The sequence below is a fragment of the Falco naumanni genome, chromosome 3 (genome assembly GCF_017639655.2).
Source record: "Falco naumanni isolate bFalNau1 chromosome 3, bFalNau1.pat, whole genome shotgun sequence".
Taxonomy (NCBI): Eukaryota; Metazoa; Chordata; class Aves; order Falconiformes; family Falconidae; genus Falco; species Falco naumanni.
Window position 1 is genome coordinate 109,112,630 of NC_054056.1, and position 16,889 is coordinate 109,129,518.

The 16,889-nt window shown below is 45.3% G+C and overlaps 1 protein-coding gene across 1 annotated transcript in view; it reads left to right on the forward strand.

The window, feature by feature from the left end:
- The window catches only part of ZC3H3 (zinc finger CCCH-type containing 3), a 185,232-nt gene that overhangs the window by 75,971 nt on the left and 92,372 nt on the right, over positions 1-16,889 (forward strand). The window contains 1 exon segment of the mRNA XM_040585569.1: positions 3,786-3,936. Within this exon segment, the coding sequence (XP_040441503.1) occupies positions 3,786-3,936 (151 nt within the window).

A 16,889-nucleotide genomic window follows, 5' to 3' on the forward strand; every position in this document is an offset into this window, starting at 1 on the left:
GCCGGCACAGTAGGTGTGAGTGATGCCCAGGGGAAATGCACGGCTCCAAATAAAGCACCAACCTCAGCAGCGCATGGCCCGTTGCAATGGGCGCAGGCTGCGAGTCCTGGCTGATAAATGATGCTCATATCCCATTCAAATATGATGCAAGCAGTTTTTTTGTAGTTTGTCTTCCATTGCGGTAGTAAAGTTTTTAATTAGGAAAGCTAATGAGATCGATTAGTCATTAGAACTGACCTCTGGATCTCTGCGAGGAGTGTGCGTGTGTGTGCTGGGCTGATAACAGGGGACGCTGGGGTATTGTTTGTAATAAAAGCGTAAAGTGTTTGATTTGAGTGAAATGTGCCACGGGGAATACATCATGCGGAGAAAAAAAAATTACAACCCTGGGAGCCTGTAATGAAGGGAATTAAACCAACATCCTGTCTAAATAACATGATTATCTACACAAAACCCCTCAGCTAGCAAGTAATAATAGAAAACTGAGCTCTTCGGAGAGTCTCTTTGAGGAGGTGGTTAATGCTGGAGCCGTGCACGCAGGCACTTTCAGAAGAGCAGCTTCGGCATGAATACACCATCCAATTACTGCCGGGGAATAGAGTTTACCAGGTGCCAGCCCATTTGTACAAGGAGGAGGGGGGACGCCTGCAAACCACGACAATTTGGGACCTCTATTTCTTGTATGAGCTTGAGGCAGGGGATGATGTCAGGCAGGAGTTTGATGAGGTTCTGGGTTGATTAGTGGAAGCTAGAGCTTGTGGGGGGAGGATGGGGGGAGGGAAAAGTTAATAATGTATTCAACAAATTCCCAGCTTAATAATTTTGTAAGGTTGGAGCAGCAGAGGGAAAGGGTCAACTTGCGCTGTTGCTGTCTGGGGAGGATGCGTGGTTATGGCTCTCATCCCTTCCCCAGTGCAAAAGAGCTGCTTTGGGTATATGGTTGATGCTATTTCCATGAGAAGCTGGGTATGTCCATGCCTCCTGGGTGACAAAAGGGTCTCACAGTTGCCAGCCCTCACCGTAGCTGGGATTTCATCGTGTGTGTGCAGCATTGGACCATGCAGGGGCTTGCATGTCTGTGCTGTTGTTGTTCCCACTTTGCAATCCTAAATACAGTTCTCTGAAGCAAAATGCTCCAATTTTGCCGATGCTTGTGAGCAATTATAGTTGTAATTAGAGCTTAAACCTTGCAAAGGGCTTTAAACCCCCCTGTGATGGTGCAGTCACTTCCCTGAGGAATTTGGTCTGATACAAAAAGTCCCAGGACAGGGAAATGCAATGAAAACCCGTTTTCAGTCTTCTTCCCTCTCTCTCTTCTTGCCTCACCTCTAAATCAATAAGTGTCTGCAATTGCTCTGGTCATCAAATCATCAAAGGTTTGGATTGGAAGGGACCTTTAAAAGTCATCTAGTCCAGCTCCCCTGTTACGGGCTTCCACTGGATCGGGTTGCTCAAAGCTTCCACATCTTACGCTAGATCAGGTCCCTCAAAGCCCTCTGCAATATGGCCTTGAGCACTGCCAGGGATGGGACACCCACAGCTGCTCTGGGCAGCCTGGGCCAGTGTCTCACCTGTCTCAGTGTAAAATATGTTCTTTTTTATGTCCAATCTAAATCTACCCTCTTTCAGTTTAAAACTGTTGCCCCTTGTCCTGTCACTACAGGATCTACTAAGAAGTCTATTTTTGTCTTTCTTATCAACACCTGTAGGCACTGAGTGGCCGCAGCCACGTCTCCCCGCAGCCTCCTCTGCTCCGGGCTGAGCCCTCCCAGCTCTCCCAGCCTTTCCCCGCAGCAGAGGGCTTCCAGCCCTCGGACCAGCTCCGTGTCCCTCCCCCGGCCCCGCTCCAGCAGGTCCCTGCCTGGCTTGTGCTGGGGACCCCCGAGCTGGGTGCAGTGCCCCAGGGGGGTCTCCCCAGAGCGGAGCAGAGGGGCAGAATCCCCTCCCTCACCCTGCTGGCCACGCTGCTTGGGGTGCAGCCCAGGAAACAGCTTTCTGGGCTGCAAGCACACATTGCCGGCTCGTGTACAGTTTTTCATCCACCAGTACCCCCAAGTCCTTCTCCCCAGGGCTGCTCCTGGGGATTGCCCCAACCCAGGCACAGGACCTTGCACTTGGCCTCATTGAACTTCATGAGGTTGACATGGGCCCACAAAACATCTGGGTTTATTTTGATTTCTTTTATTTTAATTGTTATTCCAAATCAACAGAAGCTCTGTAGGTTTGCTGGCATAAACTTCCTGTTTTTTTTAGTTTGTTCAACATTGACTGGTTGACTTAATGCACCCTTACTAGGAGTGTACTTTGTAGCGCTGCTGGTTTTACGGATGATCACTGGTTGAGATGACATCATCAAAAGTCTGCTGCTTACTGCGGTGCCGCAGAAACTGATTTGCATGCTGGCATTATTTTGATGCATAAATTCAGCAGAGGTCCCGTATAGGAGTTGGAGGGATGTAGAAGAGTCTCTTTCAAAATAACACTTTGGTGTGAGGATGTGGCTTCAAGCATGATGCTAACAGGGGCTGGAGGTCCCATATGCTGCAGTGTGGGCAAGAGCAATGCCAAGTTAGAGCTGGCTGGGCTATTTGTACCAAACACTTTCCAAATTTTATTGCAGCCATATAAAAGAGATTATTTGCGTTGTGTCGTGAGCGTGCTCAGGGCTTTATAGGTGGCGCTGAAAGCTGTGAATCCCTCCATAAGCTCCTTGCTCTGTGATCATTTATCTTACAGTATAGTATCGAGGAGCATTGCAATTGTCATCTTTATTATGAAAATTTCCAGTGATTTATCTCTCATGGCAGAGCCTGCTTTTCTCCTTCCACCCCCACCAGAAATTGTAACTCTCTGGCTGAGTTTGGGAATGGAAATTCGTGCTGTCTAATCCTGAACCCAACACGAGATGCCAGCTTGCTTGGGAATGCACAAGAAGGAGAATATTCTCCGTATTAAACTGTAAAGCCATGGATGCCGTTACCTCTCTGCAGGGAGATGGAGAAGCTGCTCGCTGTGCTCAAGGGAATGCGATCAGCTCTAAAATGCATTTCCCTATTTTTTTTTGTTTTGACACAGATCCAGTATCCTGAGATTACCAGTTTACTTGGGAAGCAACCTTATTCTCCCTTCTCTTGCAGAGACAAACATGGAGATGGTACAACATTTTCAAGGGAAATAATGATTCTGCTTTTCCCCTCTCAACCTTTCAATAATTTTAATTAGAGTATCTCCAAGAAAAACAGTCGGCCCTTTAAATCAGTTATAAAACCAGAAGACTTAGTCTCAGCATGTAGTGTCAGCTTTAATTATCTGGGCAGTTATAGCTGTATGTTATAAAAGTTGGGCAATTAGATGCATTCCTTAAAGCCGTGAAAAAAATTGCTAGCTATCAAGTGGAGGAAAACCAGAGTCAAACATATAACTGTTAATTGCATGAAACATTCTGCAGAACAAACCAGAGTGTAGATCATCCTGCAAAATATGATGAAAACGGCAATGATTAAATGTGTAATCTGTTTCCAGTGTAGATATTGGGGATCAAAGTATTGTTGGTGAATACATAATTCACCTGATGGAGTTTTGTTCGGGGCTGGTAGAAACCAAATGCCCCCAAGCCCATCAGAGCCTTTCTGTTACCATCATCCATGGTGGTCCCATGCCTAAAGTGCCCCACAGGTCTTTTTGTAGGTGCTAAAGAACTGGGTGTATGACCTACATTGATGAGGTCCTTCCTGTCCCATGCACACCCAAATTTCAAACCCTTTTTTCCATTTGCTTTCTCATAGGAGCTAATTTGCACTTCTTAAGGAGCCCCCCTGCTAACAAGGTGATAAAGACACGCTACAGGATAGTGAAGAAGAACGTGGTGTCACCAGCCTTATCAACCTTTGGCAGCACTGCTCCCAACTGGAAGACGAGGCGCCCTGTGACATCCAGGTAATTCTTCCATTCCTTGCATGCAGCTGGTTGGGATGCAGGAGCTGAGGGAGTTCCCACGCTGGCTCTGCGTTACAACTATTGCATGTTCGTTGCTTAATTTCTCTGTTTGTTTAGCTGCTTCTACACAGGGTTTATTGACTTAAAGTGTAAAATTGTATTACTAATCACGTTAGACTGAGTTGGCGGCCAACAGCTTACTGAAGTCTGTGGCTTTGTATTTATTTCCTGTTTTAATTAATTGTTTCCATGAAGCCATTAAATAACCTGTAAGGAAGATGCAAAAAACACTCAGAGCTTTTTACATCAGACCTAAGTGAAGTTGCTGCTTCTTTTGGAGATAGATGTAGCCTGTTAAATAAGGATGGACAAACCTGCTAATGAAGCCAGACCTTCCCTCTGCTTTATAATATTAATGTGTACGTTGGTGCTACAGAGGAGCTTATTGAAAGCATGTTGGAGGCAGGTGCTCCAAACCTACACCAGGAGGTAGGTGCAGGCACAAACTTGCTTCTTCCTGGGTTATCTGGGTGTGTGGAGCATCAGCCCATCCCTGTAGCAAATAATTTGGCGTGCCAGCACCCATGTGAAGAAAGGTGTCACTGAAGGATGGTGCCGTACCCTTGAGCCTGAGTTTTCCTAAATCAGTTATGCTGACATTCATATTTCAGCTACAAGCAAAGTGCAGCCTTGTTAGCTGCTGGAGATGTTACCAGAGAACATCTCAGAGGCCAAGACAAAGCCTGAAACTTGTGTGTAAGCAGAAAAGTCCTTATGGTAATTGATGCTCTAAAAAAGGCACTATTAGAACTGATGGTTTTGGTTATAACCCATATTCTGGTTATTCTTAGGTTGAGAATGACTTCTCCTCCCCCTGAAATGCTGGTTTGCTACTATCACAGGCAGTATTTTGGGCAAAGAGAGCCAGCTGTTCTCTGCTATGGGCTTGTTTTATTATTCATTCCAGTGTAATGAACCTGAGGAGCTGAGGGATGCTGCGGGCTGTCCCCCACCATTGACCCCTCTGGCAGAGCAGTGACATGGGCCAGCATCAATGCCCTTCTGTGGGTGGTTTCTTCCAAAAGTTATTTCCCCCAGCAATGCCCCAAGGGTTGGTGGCCTTTATGGTGGGTGCTGTGGAGAGACAGCTGTGGAGATGGTGTTGATTGGTTTTAAGGCTTCACTTTGTGTGATTTTTCCCTATAAGAAGTGAATTTGGCTTTGAGTTTCACAAATACTGGTATCTGAAGGGAGGGTTGGTTTTGGAAGACTTCAGGGTGATGGGCCAGAGTACCAGGTAAACAGGGAGATTTTAGAAAAATGTGTTTACTTTCAAACTATTCTTTAACATATAAAATTAGGTCTGTTATTTTGTCTTGGTTTTTTCAAGCTTTTGGTTGAGAAACTCCTCATCTTGTGTAGTATGCTGGCCTTAGTTTCAAAGTCCATGTATGGAAACTGTGGGATCCTTTTGGGCTAATGGCTGATTTCCACCCAGATTTTTCACAGTCAATCTTACCTGCGCTGCCTCCTTTTTCTACACATGCTGCTTTTGCCTTTCATGTTTTCCCATGTGATCATGCCCTTTTATCAAGTCCTGAGATCCACATGCCTCCATTTACCCCAAAGGTGGCTGGTTTGCCTCCTCCAGTTACTGCTCTACTTGTAGGTGCCACCTCCATTTGTATGTCCTTGGGGCCAGCTTCTGGCATTTCCCTTTCCACAAACAAACCATATATTCTTTTTTTTGCTCCCTCATCCTATGCTTTTGCTGAATCAAGGCAGCATCTTACCTGCTGGTGAGAGTTACTGCTTGCTCACTGCTCTCAGGCTACATAGAAAGCCAGACCATCAAATAAGTAATTGTTGTGATTCTTCTTTGGCCCCAAAAGCAGCTTCTTTAAAATATTACTATTAATTTCTCAAAGTTCTCTTTTGCATTGTGAATGTACAAGTATGTTATGATAAAATCTTAAATTGTATTGCTTCTTAGAGGTTCATAATTTGCTGCTGGTAATTACAGCACCAGGTATTTTGTGTGCAGGTGATGATTTGTTTCTTGTGGCTTTAAATCTCTTGTTTCCTCCTGTAGTGTTGGTGTAATGCTGACTCTGGTTCTGGTCACTCCTGTAGCTACAGTTGCTGATGTGCAACTCAGATTGCCCCTAATGAATGCATTTACACCCACACTGGCATGCTTCTTGCCATTTTGAGCACATCTCCCTCCTTTTATTTAGGTGGAAACAGCTGCTGCTTTCTGTTCTTGTTATAGGCAGTCCTGTTCAAATGACCCTTCTCTCTCTGTCACTGCCCTCGCTGCAAGTCCTGCCCATTTATTGGAGAGAAGATTGGTTTTTGTTTCTAGTTTTTGTGATGGTGAAATGTTCTGCAACGAATCTGTTCGTTGTAGTAGTAGTAAAACAAAACTACTGCTTTAGTGTCCCTCCAACGTTAATGTGCCTCATCTGGGACCTTGAAAGAGAAAATGTGAGCCAGGCAAGGCTCGCCCTGCTCTGTAATTATCCCAGTTTTATTCCTGGGAGGGGAATTTGTATCTTGTACCTACTGTCTGTTGGTGGATTTGGTTCTGTAATGGCTTTCCCAGTGAGTGAAACGTGATGACGTTTTTGCTACTTGATGCTCTTTATAGCGAAAATCATCATGTCGTACTGTGACATGATATTGCCCAAAACTATTATCCCATTGATGTACAAGCCTGATTTGTGAAAATCTTTCAGGCATTGGTTGTAAGGGAGGGAGAGATGGGCTTCTCATAGCCATATCAAATTTAATCTGGTGCCCCTTGATGATGTGCAGATGCACGTGTACAATGCCATAATAGATGACTAATGTGGTTGTGTAGAAAGGTGGTAGATGTCCCATCCCTGGAAACATTCAAGGCCAGGTACGACGGGGCTCTGAGCAACCTGATCTACATGAAGATGTCAGGGATGGATTAGATGACCTTTAAAGGTCCCTTCAAACCCAAACCATTCTGTGTTTCTATGGAGTTCAGCCTTAGCTAATAGAAAACAGCTTGTGCTCTGACTATTTGGCTTAGGTTCTTCCCTCACAGCTTGTTACTCCAGATCCAGGGCTGGAGCATCTCTCTTGTGAAGACAGGCTGAAAGGGTTGGGGTTGTTCAGCCTGGAGAAAAGAAGGCTCCAGGGAGACCTTATAGCAGCCTGCCAGTACCTAAAGGGGGCTACAAGAAAACTGGAGAGGGGCTTTTTACAAGGGCATGTGGTGATAGGACAAGGAGGAGTGGTTTAAGCTGAAAGAGAGTCGGTTTAGATTAGGTATTAGGAAGAAATTCTTTACAATGAGGGTAGTGAGACACTGAAGCACGTTGCTCAGAGAAGTTGTAGATGCCCCATCCCTGGAAGTGTCCAAGGCCAGGCTGGATGGGGCTTTGAGCAACCTGGTCTGGTGGAAGGTGTCCCTGCCCACGTCAGGGGGTTGGAACTAGATGGTCTCTAATGTCCCTTCCAACCCAAACCATTCTATGGTTCTATGATTTGGATGGCTGATGGATGGAGGGTCCACAGTGAGAACTGAGGAGGGCAGGAGCCTCAGGCAGGGGATTCAGGCAGGGTGAGAGCAGGAGTCTCCAGCTGCGGGGTGGTGGGTCTTTCTCAGCCGAGCACTGATTCTGCAGAGGAGCAACCTGTTTGTGCTGCCATGATTGGCTGAGAGCTCCCACTTGTAGAATAATTTTATCTGTATTAATCTCTGATTTCATTAAATGATGTAGTTTAGATCTTACAGCTGTTTCAGACAAATCTTGACAAAATGCCATCAGCAATTTAAAACAATTGTATTTTAAAGAAGCAATAAATCTCTTACTCACTCTCCCCGTTACCTTCTTTGTGTGTGATCAGTCATTTGGACTGTCTGGAGGAAGCATGTGGCAAATGCTTCTCCTCTAGTTTTTATAAGTGTTTTTGTTCCATCGTTCATAGCATCCTGTTGGACCTCTAGCAAGCAACAAGCTGGGAGCTGCTTTCTGGTGCTTTGCTTTTGCCAAGAAATGGGCAGCTTTGGTGGCAGTGGAGCACACTGTGCATGCCTGGAGCACTGGTTTAGTCACCTACTCATATTTATCTTTTGGTGTTCATCATGCTGAATGGTCAATTATTTTTTTTTTATTTTATTTTTGTTTCCTTTTTTTTTTTTTTAATTTATTTTTATTACCCTTTTCACCTTAAGCCAGAAGTGTGATGTTAAAAGGCTGGTGGTGCTGCAGTCAAATGCTGCCCCCAAATTGGTTTCTAGCTGATGCTAAGGAGAAATTCCTACTATGAAATCAGGTTTTGAGGAGTCCAAAAGTGATGTTCAAGTGTTTTACACAGTTACCGATCTTTTCAGATTTAATGTGCTGCCATAATAAACTTCCGACAGGACTTGTGTTCTTCTCTGTCTTGTGAACTTGCTGTCGTTAAAGATGTTTATGAGATTCCCCCTTCTCTTTTTGAGTATCTGTGCTGTAGTTTGCAGCAAAACCCCTTGCTGGGGTATCTGGGACGTTGCCCTTGTTGCTGAGAAACTCCCCCAATTCCGCAGACTAAGATGAAGAGGGTTGTGCCTTTGGGAAATGAATGACGGGGAGAGTCGCTGCACATCTGGACGTAACCGGTGCTAATCCCTCCATGATGAGTTGCGTTCTCCCCTTATTGCTAGGTTGCATTAAACTTCGCCCTGCTGCTGACTTTTCTTAGAGGCAATAGATGGGAGTATATTTTAAATTAATTTTACTACACTTTTTGTAATATTTTTGTTTTAAACAGATTTATAAGCAACTTGGGGGCTATTTCTCCAAATTTATGAAGATAATTTTCACTCTCTTGATAAGGTTAAATTTACACCTGCTATTTCCATATTAATTCACATTGCTAAGTGGATCTAATTTTCTTCCGTTCTTCTATCTAGCAAGTGTGGCCTTTCCTAATGCAATTTCCCCCTCACTAAATCACTGTGATCAGGAGTCATGATCGAGTTAAATTAACTTAAATTAATTTACTTAATAAGAGCTCCAGATCATTGTGAATGAGGTTAAGATTTATTGATTCTCCTTTTCACTCCTCCCCCTTATCTCTCTCTGCTTTGCAGGAGTGCAGCTCAGAAAAGCTGTGATTTGCTTGTCTTAAATTTCATTTGCTCCTATTGACATTGCGGTTGGTCATTGCTTAGAAATCGTGGGGGGATGCCCTCTCCTCCTGCAGCCTCTCGCCACCAGGAGAGGGCTGAGTGAGTTGCTGTGGAGGAGTTGAGATGGATGAAGTGACATGTTGAGCGACGGCAGCGATGCTGCTCCTGCTTTCAGCCTCTTTCTGTGGTTCATGTGGTGTCAGCAGATGCAGCCACCAGTAAACCAGGATGTCCAGTTTTCACAGACCTTGCCCAGAGTCAGCCGAAGCCTTCTGGTGTCGGGTGTGCTGTAAGATTGTGGAAACTGCTAGAAAGCTAAGTAGGGCATCTGCTGGTGTGGCTAGGATCCTCCACCCCAACACACCTTGGCTGGAAGGAGCAGATGAGGATAACAACAGGAGGATGCTCCTGGCCATTGCAGATACCCTCTGCTTGCAAATCCACATCCTCCACCGAAGGGACAGTTTTCTTGCAAGCAGAGCAGGATAAATGGGGCAAACCCAAATGTCATTGAGCATCCATTCCAAGACAGCAGTGGAAAATATCCATGTCCCTGCACAGGGGATGACGTGCCTGTGATGGGCTCAGCCAGGAAGCACAGAGCCAAGAGCATTGGCTTGAAGAAGGAGGATGCACCAACGTCTGCAGGAGACACCAGCTCACCCTCTCATGGAGAGACAGAGCCATTTTAAGACACATTTTTGGAAGCAGAGACACCTGTGCATAATGGCTGATATTGTGTTTATAGACCCCCTGATGAGTGAGTTGAACACTGACCCACTTTGAAGAGTTTTTGTCTAAAATACTGATGCATGTGTTTAAAAGAAAAGTAATCTGTCTACAAATAATAGTCTGGCACTGATGGAGAAGCTCAGATATTTCCTTCAGAAAACTTAGCAGCACCTCTTGAGGGACAGTTCTACCCCTCCAGCACTATAAATAAGTAAAGAACAAGATAATACAACATTTGTCAGAGAAATGCCTGTTCAGTAGAAAACACTTGTCAGCAGAGGATACACTTGTGTGGCTTAGTTTTGTTTTCTTCTTTTCTTTCTGTTCCTTGGCCTGAAGCATATTGAATGGACTAAGATGGAAGTGAGAGCTTTCTGGGCTTGATTTGGGTCCTCGCCACCCATTCCCCTGCAAAGCCTTTAGGCTTTTGCCCTGAAAGGTAAAGTGGGTGATGCAGGTTGTGAAACGGGCTGGTGCTCAGCCACAGTGCTGGGTGCAAGTGCCACTTCACCAGGGCAAAGGGACATATGGTTGAGGGCCCAAGAGGAGGAGAAACCACTGTCTTTGCTAGTCACTGTCTCTTCAGGAGGTTGAGATACTGTGTGCCAGGTGGCGTGGACACACCGACCTCCCTGTCTCATCTCTTCCTTTTCTTCACAGTGGGCGAGTAGTTGGTTTCTGATTCTTTTTGCTCTCTTACCAATAGTTTTCAGAGATCCGTTTCCAGCCAGTCAACCCAACTCATCAACCAGTTCACAGAATCATAAAATGGTTTGGGTTGGAAGGGACCTTTGACAAGCAACTAGTCCAACCCCTGTGCCATGTGCAGGGACATCATTCACTAGATCAGGTTGTTCAAAGCCCCATCCAGCCTGGCCTTGAACAATTCCAATGATGGGGCCATCTGTTGCTGTCTCTCTAGCTTCTGCAGACCAGAAAAGATACCTGCTGAGGGTGTGTGGAGGCCACCAATTTCCAGGGCTGTCCTGATGCTTGGTCTCCTCTCTTGTGCAACATCATCATCATCTTTTCCCCCAAATCCCACGCTGAGGTGCTGAGTTAATTTCATGCAGCCCCTGCCATCCCCTCCCTGGGAAGCCCTTCAGACTTCCCTTGCTCTGTGGTCCCACTCTGCTGTCATGTCTTGAGTCCTGTTACATGTTTCCTGGCAGAAGTGAAATAGTAGTTTCACCTCCTTGAGACAATGATATCGTGTGATCAGGAATGGTGCTCGCTTCTCCCTCTGCGGTGGAGTGTTTTCCATGTCTGACTGGGGCAAGTGGAGCCACAGTGCTGGTCTTGGTTTGCTGTCAGCATGTAAGTTAACTCTTTCTGCCTAAACCCTTGGGGAAGGGACACACAGCTGAAGTAAAGCCTTGAGCTGCAGGACAGAAGCACGTGCACTGTAGTGGGTCCGTGCCTGCATGGCTTTCCCAGATCAATTGCTATGTCTAATTCCTGCAGAACGCAGAACTCTATAGTTGCCTTGCCATGAATACTTGCTGCATGGCACGAATGTGAAAACTCAGTATATCCTCTCTTTTTCTGTGGGGGAGACCATGTCCTTGTGGCTTTCCGGGGAAGCTGTCTCCTCCTCTCTGCATGCCTCCCATTGCATTGCAGATCAAGGTGATGCAAAGTGGCCGAGCCACCATGGCACAGCACTTTGAACCCAAGTTTTACAGTCTGCACAGAGTCGTTTACCATAATCCAGGCTGATGGGCAGTAACATGTTAAGCCGCAGTAATTCAATTGCTTCTGAGCTTTTTGGTTGCACTCTTAAGGTTCCCCAGGAAGTCTGTCCATTCTGGCAATGGGATGGGTTTTTCCAGGTTTTGTGACATCTTTGGAAACTGTTGAGAAGTGTTTGAGATTCGTTGGTGTGTGTTGCTTGTCCTACAACCCAACATTGAGTAGCTTTGCCCATGCTGGCAATTCAAGAGCCAGAGTGGTGGCCCCTTGGGGAGTTGATTCAGGTCTGATGTGGCATGGTTTAGTCCTCATCTCAGCAGCCATTGTTAGGGGAAATCCCTTCTCTGCTTCATTTGCTTTGCTGGCGTGGAGTTATGATCACCACTATGGCTTGGAGCTTTCTGGGGAATTCTTTTTAGCACTTGTGGAAGATACTGCTGTACAGGGTGAAGCACTATGGGACATATTTCAGAAGGCTCAAATGATGAAGAATGTCCTTCTGCTTAAAACCCCCAACTTTTGGGAGAAAATGAAGATGCCTTTTTAAAATTAGCTGTTGGCCAAGAACTGGAGAGAGCAGGGGAAAGGGCAGCCCCAGTCATTGTGTCTGCTGTGCTTTGGAGGCCGTTGGGATGATGATCCCATGAATTACCTTTATGCTGACAGCTTCTTCTGAAAAGGGACGTGAGGATGGCAGCAAATGTCCTAATTCCCCTAAACAAGACCCAGCGACCATTAGAAGGACAATGCTGAAGCATCCCATGTGAGAACCACCTTGATAAGCCACCACTGCAAGGTGTTTAGTTTGCAGGATTTTATGGTACAAGACTTTGAGAGCAGCATCTACTTAGAATTATGTTAAATATGTACATTTGTAAGAGACATCTCCCTGGCTGTCATTCTGCACTTTCCTGTTTGAGGTATCCATACCTCTTCTCCAAAACCATCTGGAGTTGGTGCCTGTGGAAACCAGCTTAGTCCATGAACCATTAGTTTGGTCTGGAGAGGACTTTTTTTTTTTTTTTAATTTCTGACATAGCTGTGAAAATACAAAATCTGGCAGTGGCACACTATTGCATGGAGACCAAAATGTGCATCGGTTTAGCGACAGGTGTTGGAATTACTTAGAAGCAGGCTGGCAAAGTAGTGTTCAGTGCCAGCTCTGCCCATGGTGTGCTCTGTGCTTACAGGATCCTTCTCTCTCCACCTTTAACCGCTGTCTCAACAATCTCAATGTGAAGAAGCCAGAGGCAAATAAATAACACCTGATTATTTCTCCATGTTACTAAGCAGACACTGCTGTCATGTATTTACTCAACACATCTCCAGGAGAAGACATCAAGCAATTTTGGAGAGCGAAGATGCTGCTCTCCATGCGTCTTCAAGATGATGCAGGGTCTAAAGGTGTTTCTGCAGCTCTTCAAGAGGAAATTATGTTAAATCATGGCATGTTCCTAATCCCAGGGGGTCAGTGGTTGGGGTTGAGAGCTGAGGGTGTGGTTCGGGGCCATTATGCATGATGGATGGAGCAAATCCATATTTCTTCGGTGCTGGGGCATCATCTTGAAAGTTGCAGGGAAGACAGAAAACTGTTAATGTGGGCTTCGACTGTTGATAATTGCTGAGTGCTCAAATGGGGGGAAGCTTTAATCGAAGTTATCATATATTGTGAGTAGACAGGGATGGTGTTTCTTTTAAAGATCTCAGCAAAAGCTGTCTTCTCTCCTCGGTCCGTTTATTTTTTTTGCTGGTTGATACCTTCACTTTAGTGGGGAGAAGGGGTCCAAGAGGTGGGATCCCAACCTCCTGCAGACCAGTTTGGAGCACAAACTGGACTGATGCTGTTGTCGAGAAGCTGCTCTTCAAGCTCAGAGGAGCCTGCGAAGACCAGACTGCAATCTCCAATTTTTTGGGGGGTTTATGAGTTATTTATCTTGTTCAGATGATGCTCTGGTGGGGTTGTGCTTCCTCTGCTCCTGGTGCCAAATGCTACTGGATCTCCAAGCACGCAGGTGAAGGATCATGAGCATCATAACCCTACGGGCAGAGGTTGGGGTACCAGGAGTTAATTTTATTTTATCAAGATGATAAAATACCCCTCTGCCTCCCCGGCTTTTGATGCATTAATCTGAAAAAGGAGTCGAAATGTGACTAATGCCCTTAAAGTTCCTGTCAATTTTTTTCTTCCCAAATTCATTTGACATGAAAGTGAGAAGTAAACAGAAAGCCTGTGTTTAAGCAGATAACTTGGAAAGCCTTTTCCATCACATTTAAAAACGGCCGTGTCATGGATTCTGCGAATTGGCGGGTTCTATTTTGTTTTATTTTATTTTGTCTGTGTGGTAAATTTTCTTTTAATAATCTCGACGTGGTTTTACGAGGTTTAGGGCTAAGATTTTTTTTGAAGGGATGTTAAACCATTCTCCAAAATGACATCTCATTAAAGTGAAATTCATCTGCTGGGATTGGAGACATTATAGGCAGGAGGAAACTGTGGCTCCCATTTGAAAATACATTTTTTTTTCTTTCTATAGGAAGTACTTTTAATCTTTTTAATGAGGATGGTATGAGATACACAACCCTGTATTGTTTCTGAGAAGCCCTGACATCTGGCCTAGCATAATCCAGTTTCTGTTAGGAACTAGTTTAGAGGCTTTAAAAAACAATGTCGCTTCTTTTGGGCAAAGCTCGGGATTAATCTTTCATATGCTCAGCACTCCCCCCTTGCAGAAAGACAGACACTTTACAACAGTCAGTCTTCTTTCTTTTTTCCCCCTTTGTATTCTTTTTTCTATATCTTCTTTCCCCCTCTTTCGCCTTCTTTCCTCCTCTTTCCCATCTCTTTCCCCTTTCTCTAGTCTTTCTTCTTTTTTCCTTTTTTCCTTTCCCCCCTTTTTTTCCTCATTTTTTTTTTTTTTCCTCCTAGTGCATTCCCCCCAGACAGAGCTGACGGCTGGGTGCTTTCCCAGCTAACTGGCCAAGCAGCACATCCCAGCTGGGCAGCTTTGCAGGGGGAGACGGGGGCTGCACCAGCCTGCTTCCTGCCTGGGCTGTCCCCTCCATCCTCCCAGTCCCCCCAGTTCTGTCCTGTGTGGGGGCAACCTTGTGCCATGAAGTTGTATTTTGTGCTGCTTTTGCGTGAATTCAAGGCTGCTGGCTTTGGAGGGAGCGCTCCGGATTCCTCCTCAAAGGGTCGGCCACAGTAATCGAGCTCTACTTTGGAGGAACTAATGAAAACAAAATAAAAACGGGACTCAGAGGTTAACTACCAGCTTTAAATGCATATGAACATACTTAAGAATAATGGGATTTTCTTTTTTTAATTTTGGTTAATGGAGTAGTCGAGTTTTGAATGGATTCTATTAAAAATAAAACCATCACATTCGAACCTGGGGAGGCAATGATGGGTTATTTACTTGACAGGGTGTTGTGTTGATCTTGGATCAGCCCTTCCCTGGAGCCTGGAGCATCCTTCTTTGGGGAGCCCACCATTTCCCAAACTTGGATCTTTTCTTGCTGAGATATCTTTCAGCTTCATCACCTGCTTGGAGCTGTGTTGGTTGTGAGCAGATAAAGGAGATGCTTAACTAGTTTGGCTGAAAAAATGGGCAATTTCTGCTTATTTCCCCTCCCTTTCTGAATTAGTGAGGTATAGCTATAGCCTTTGCTTTACATTATTTAAGGGAAGTGCTTTGCATTTCCTGCAGAGGTACGGATAATAACGTTTTTTTTCATGTGGCCATAAGGCACCTTGGGATGGTCTGGCTTCTTATTTGGCTGTTGAAATGTAGCTTTAGATCTGTAGCCCAGAAAACATCTTGTGCTCTGGATTTAGGAGAGGAAATGCAGAAAGCTGGGTTTTGATCATAGAGAGATTCTACAGACATGTAAGTGATGAGCATAGCTGAGAATAAAAGCGACATCTCATTTAGCATCATCGGGGCATAGTTTTACTTTTGTAATACTTACCCCCAGCCAAATACAGATGTCTCCCATAAATTAAAGATATGTAAGCAGTGGTTTCCACCACCAGGTTCTGTACCAGCATCCACTGAGAGCCATCCTCCTGATGAACCCCCAGCCTGGCACTGGCTTTCTGTCATGTGAGATGTTGAACTCTCCTGCATCCTTTTGGCCTGAGGTGCTCATGATTGATGGAAATGAGTGGGAAGCCAACCAGTCCATAGAATGGATAATGTATAAATGGAGGATCTTCCTTCTCTTACCCTGCCTCCCCCAAAGTGTGATGGTATAAAACCACTGTAGAAGAGCATGGCACTGTCCCTTGTAGTAGGCATCAGTTGCATCCTCAGCATTATTTTCATCTGGGTCAGGGCAACATTTTGAAGTCGGTCTCCTGAGTGGAACGTCTCCAGTTGCTGAGCTTCAGGTGGCTTCACAGACCAGTCTTGGAGGCTCAGACTCAACCCCTTGTAGGTAAAACCAGTCCTGAGGATGTTCTGTAACTGCTGGTGGGCACTGGATCATCAAAGCCAGGCAGGAGCAAAGCAAAGGACATGTTTTGCTGAAATGAAAGTAATTTGTAGTGTGGAGCACCAGGTTACCTCTACAGATCTACTCTGAAGGGTCCAAACTACTTACTAGAAGAGACATGGCTGGTGTGGGTCAGCAGTGTGGGCACCAGCCTGGGGCAAGATTTTGGATCTGTGATGGGGTTTGCAAATGCCAGTTTGATGCAACCTCTTTCTGTTTCCAGCCTGCCACCTTTCCTCTATCTCCCTGTGAGAATGAATCCTTCATGCTGTGTCCTGCTGCAGGACAGAGAGGAGGCTCCCTGGACCAAGTGGTTTCAACTGTCAATGTTTGTTCAAATGCCAATTCATAGAATCATAGAACGGTTTGAGTTGGGAGTGACCTTTAAAGATCATCTAGTCCAAACCCCCGGCCATCGGCAGGGACATCTCCCGCTAGACCAGGTTGCTCAAAGCCCTGTCCATCCTGGCCTTCAACACTTCCAGGGACAAGGCATCACAGCTTCTCTGGGCAGCCTGGTCCAGTGTCTCACCACCCTCCCAGTAAAGAATTTCTTCCTAATATCTAATTTAAATCTGTTCTGTTTCAGTTTAAAGCCACTTCCCCTTGTCCTATCATTACAGACCCTTGTAAAAAGCCCCTCTCCAGCTTTCTCATAGCCCCCTCTAGGTACTGGAAGGCTGCTATCATTCCTAGTGAACTGAGCAGACTTGCAAGCCTCACATAGTTCTGCACAAATACGGAGAGCTATATTACACCCATGATGCTCATTTGACCAAAGGCTCCCATAGAAAAGAATAAACTAACACAATAACTAAGCTGAGAGAGAGAGACAGACAGACAGACAGACTGTATATCGGTAAGGCTGCAAGAAGCACTCGTTTTG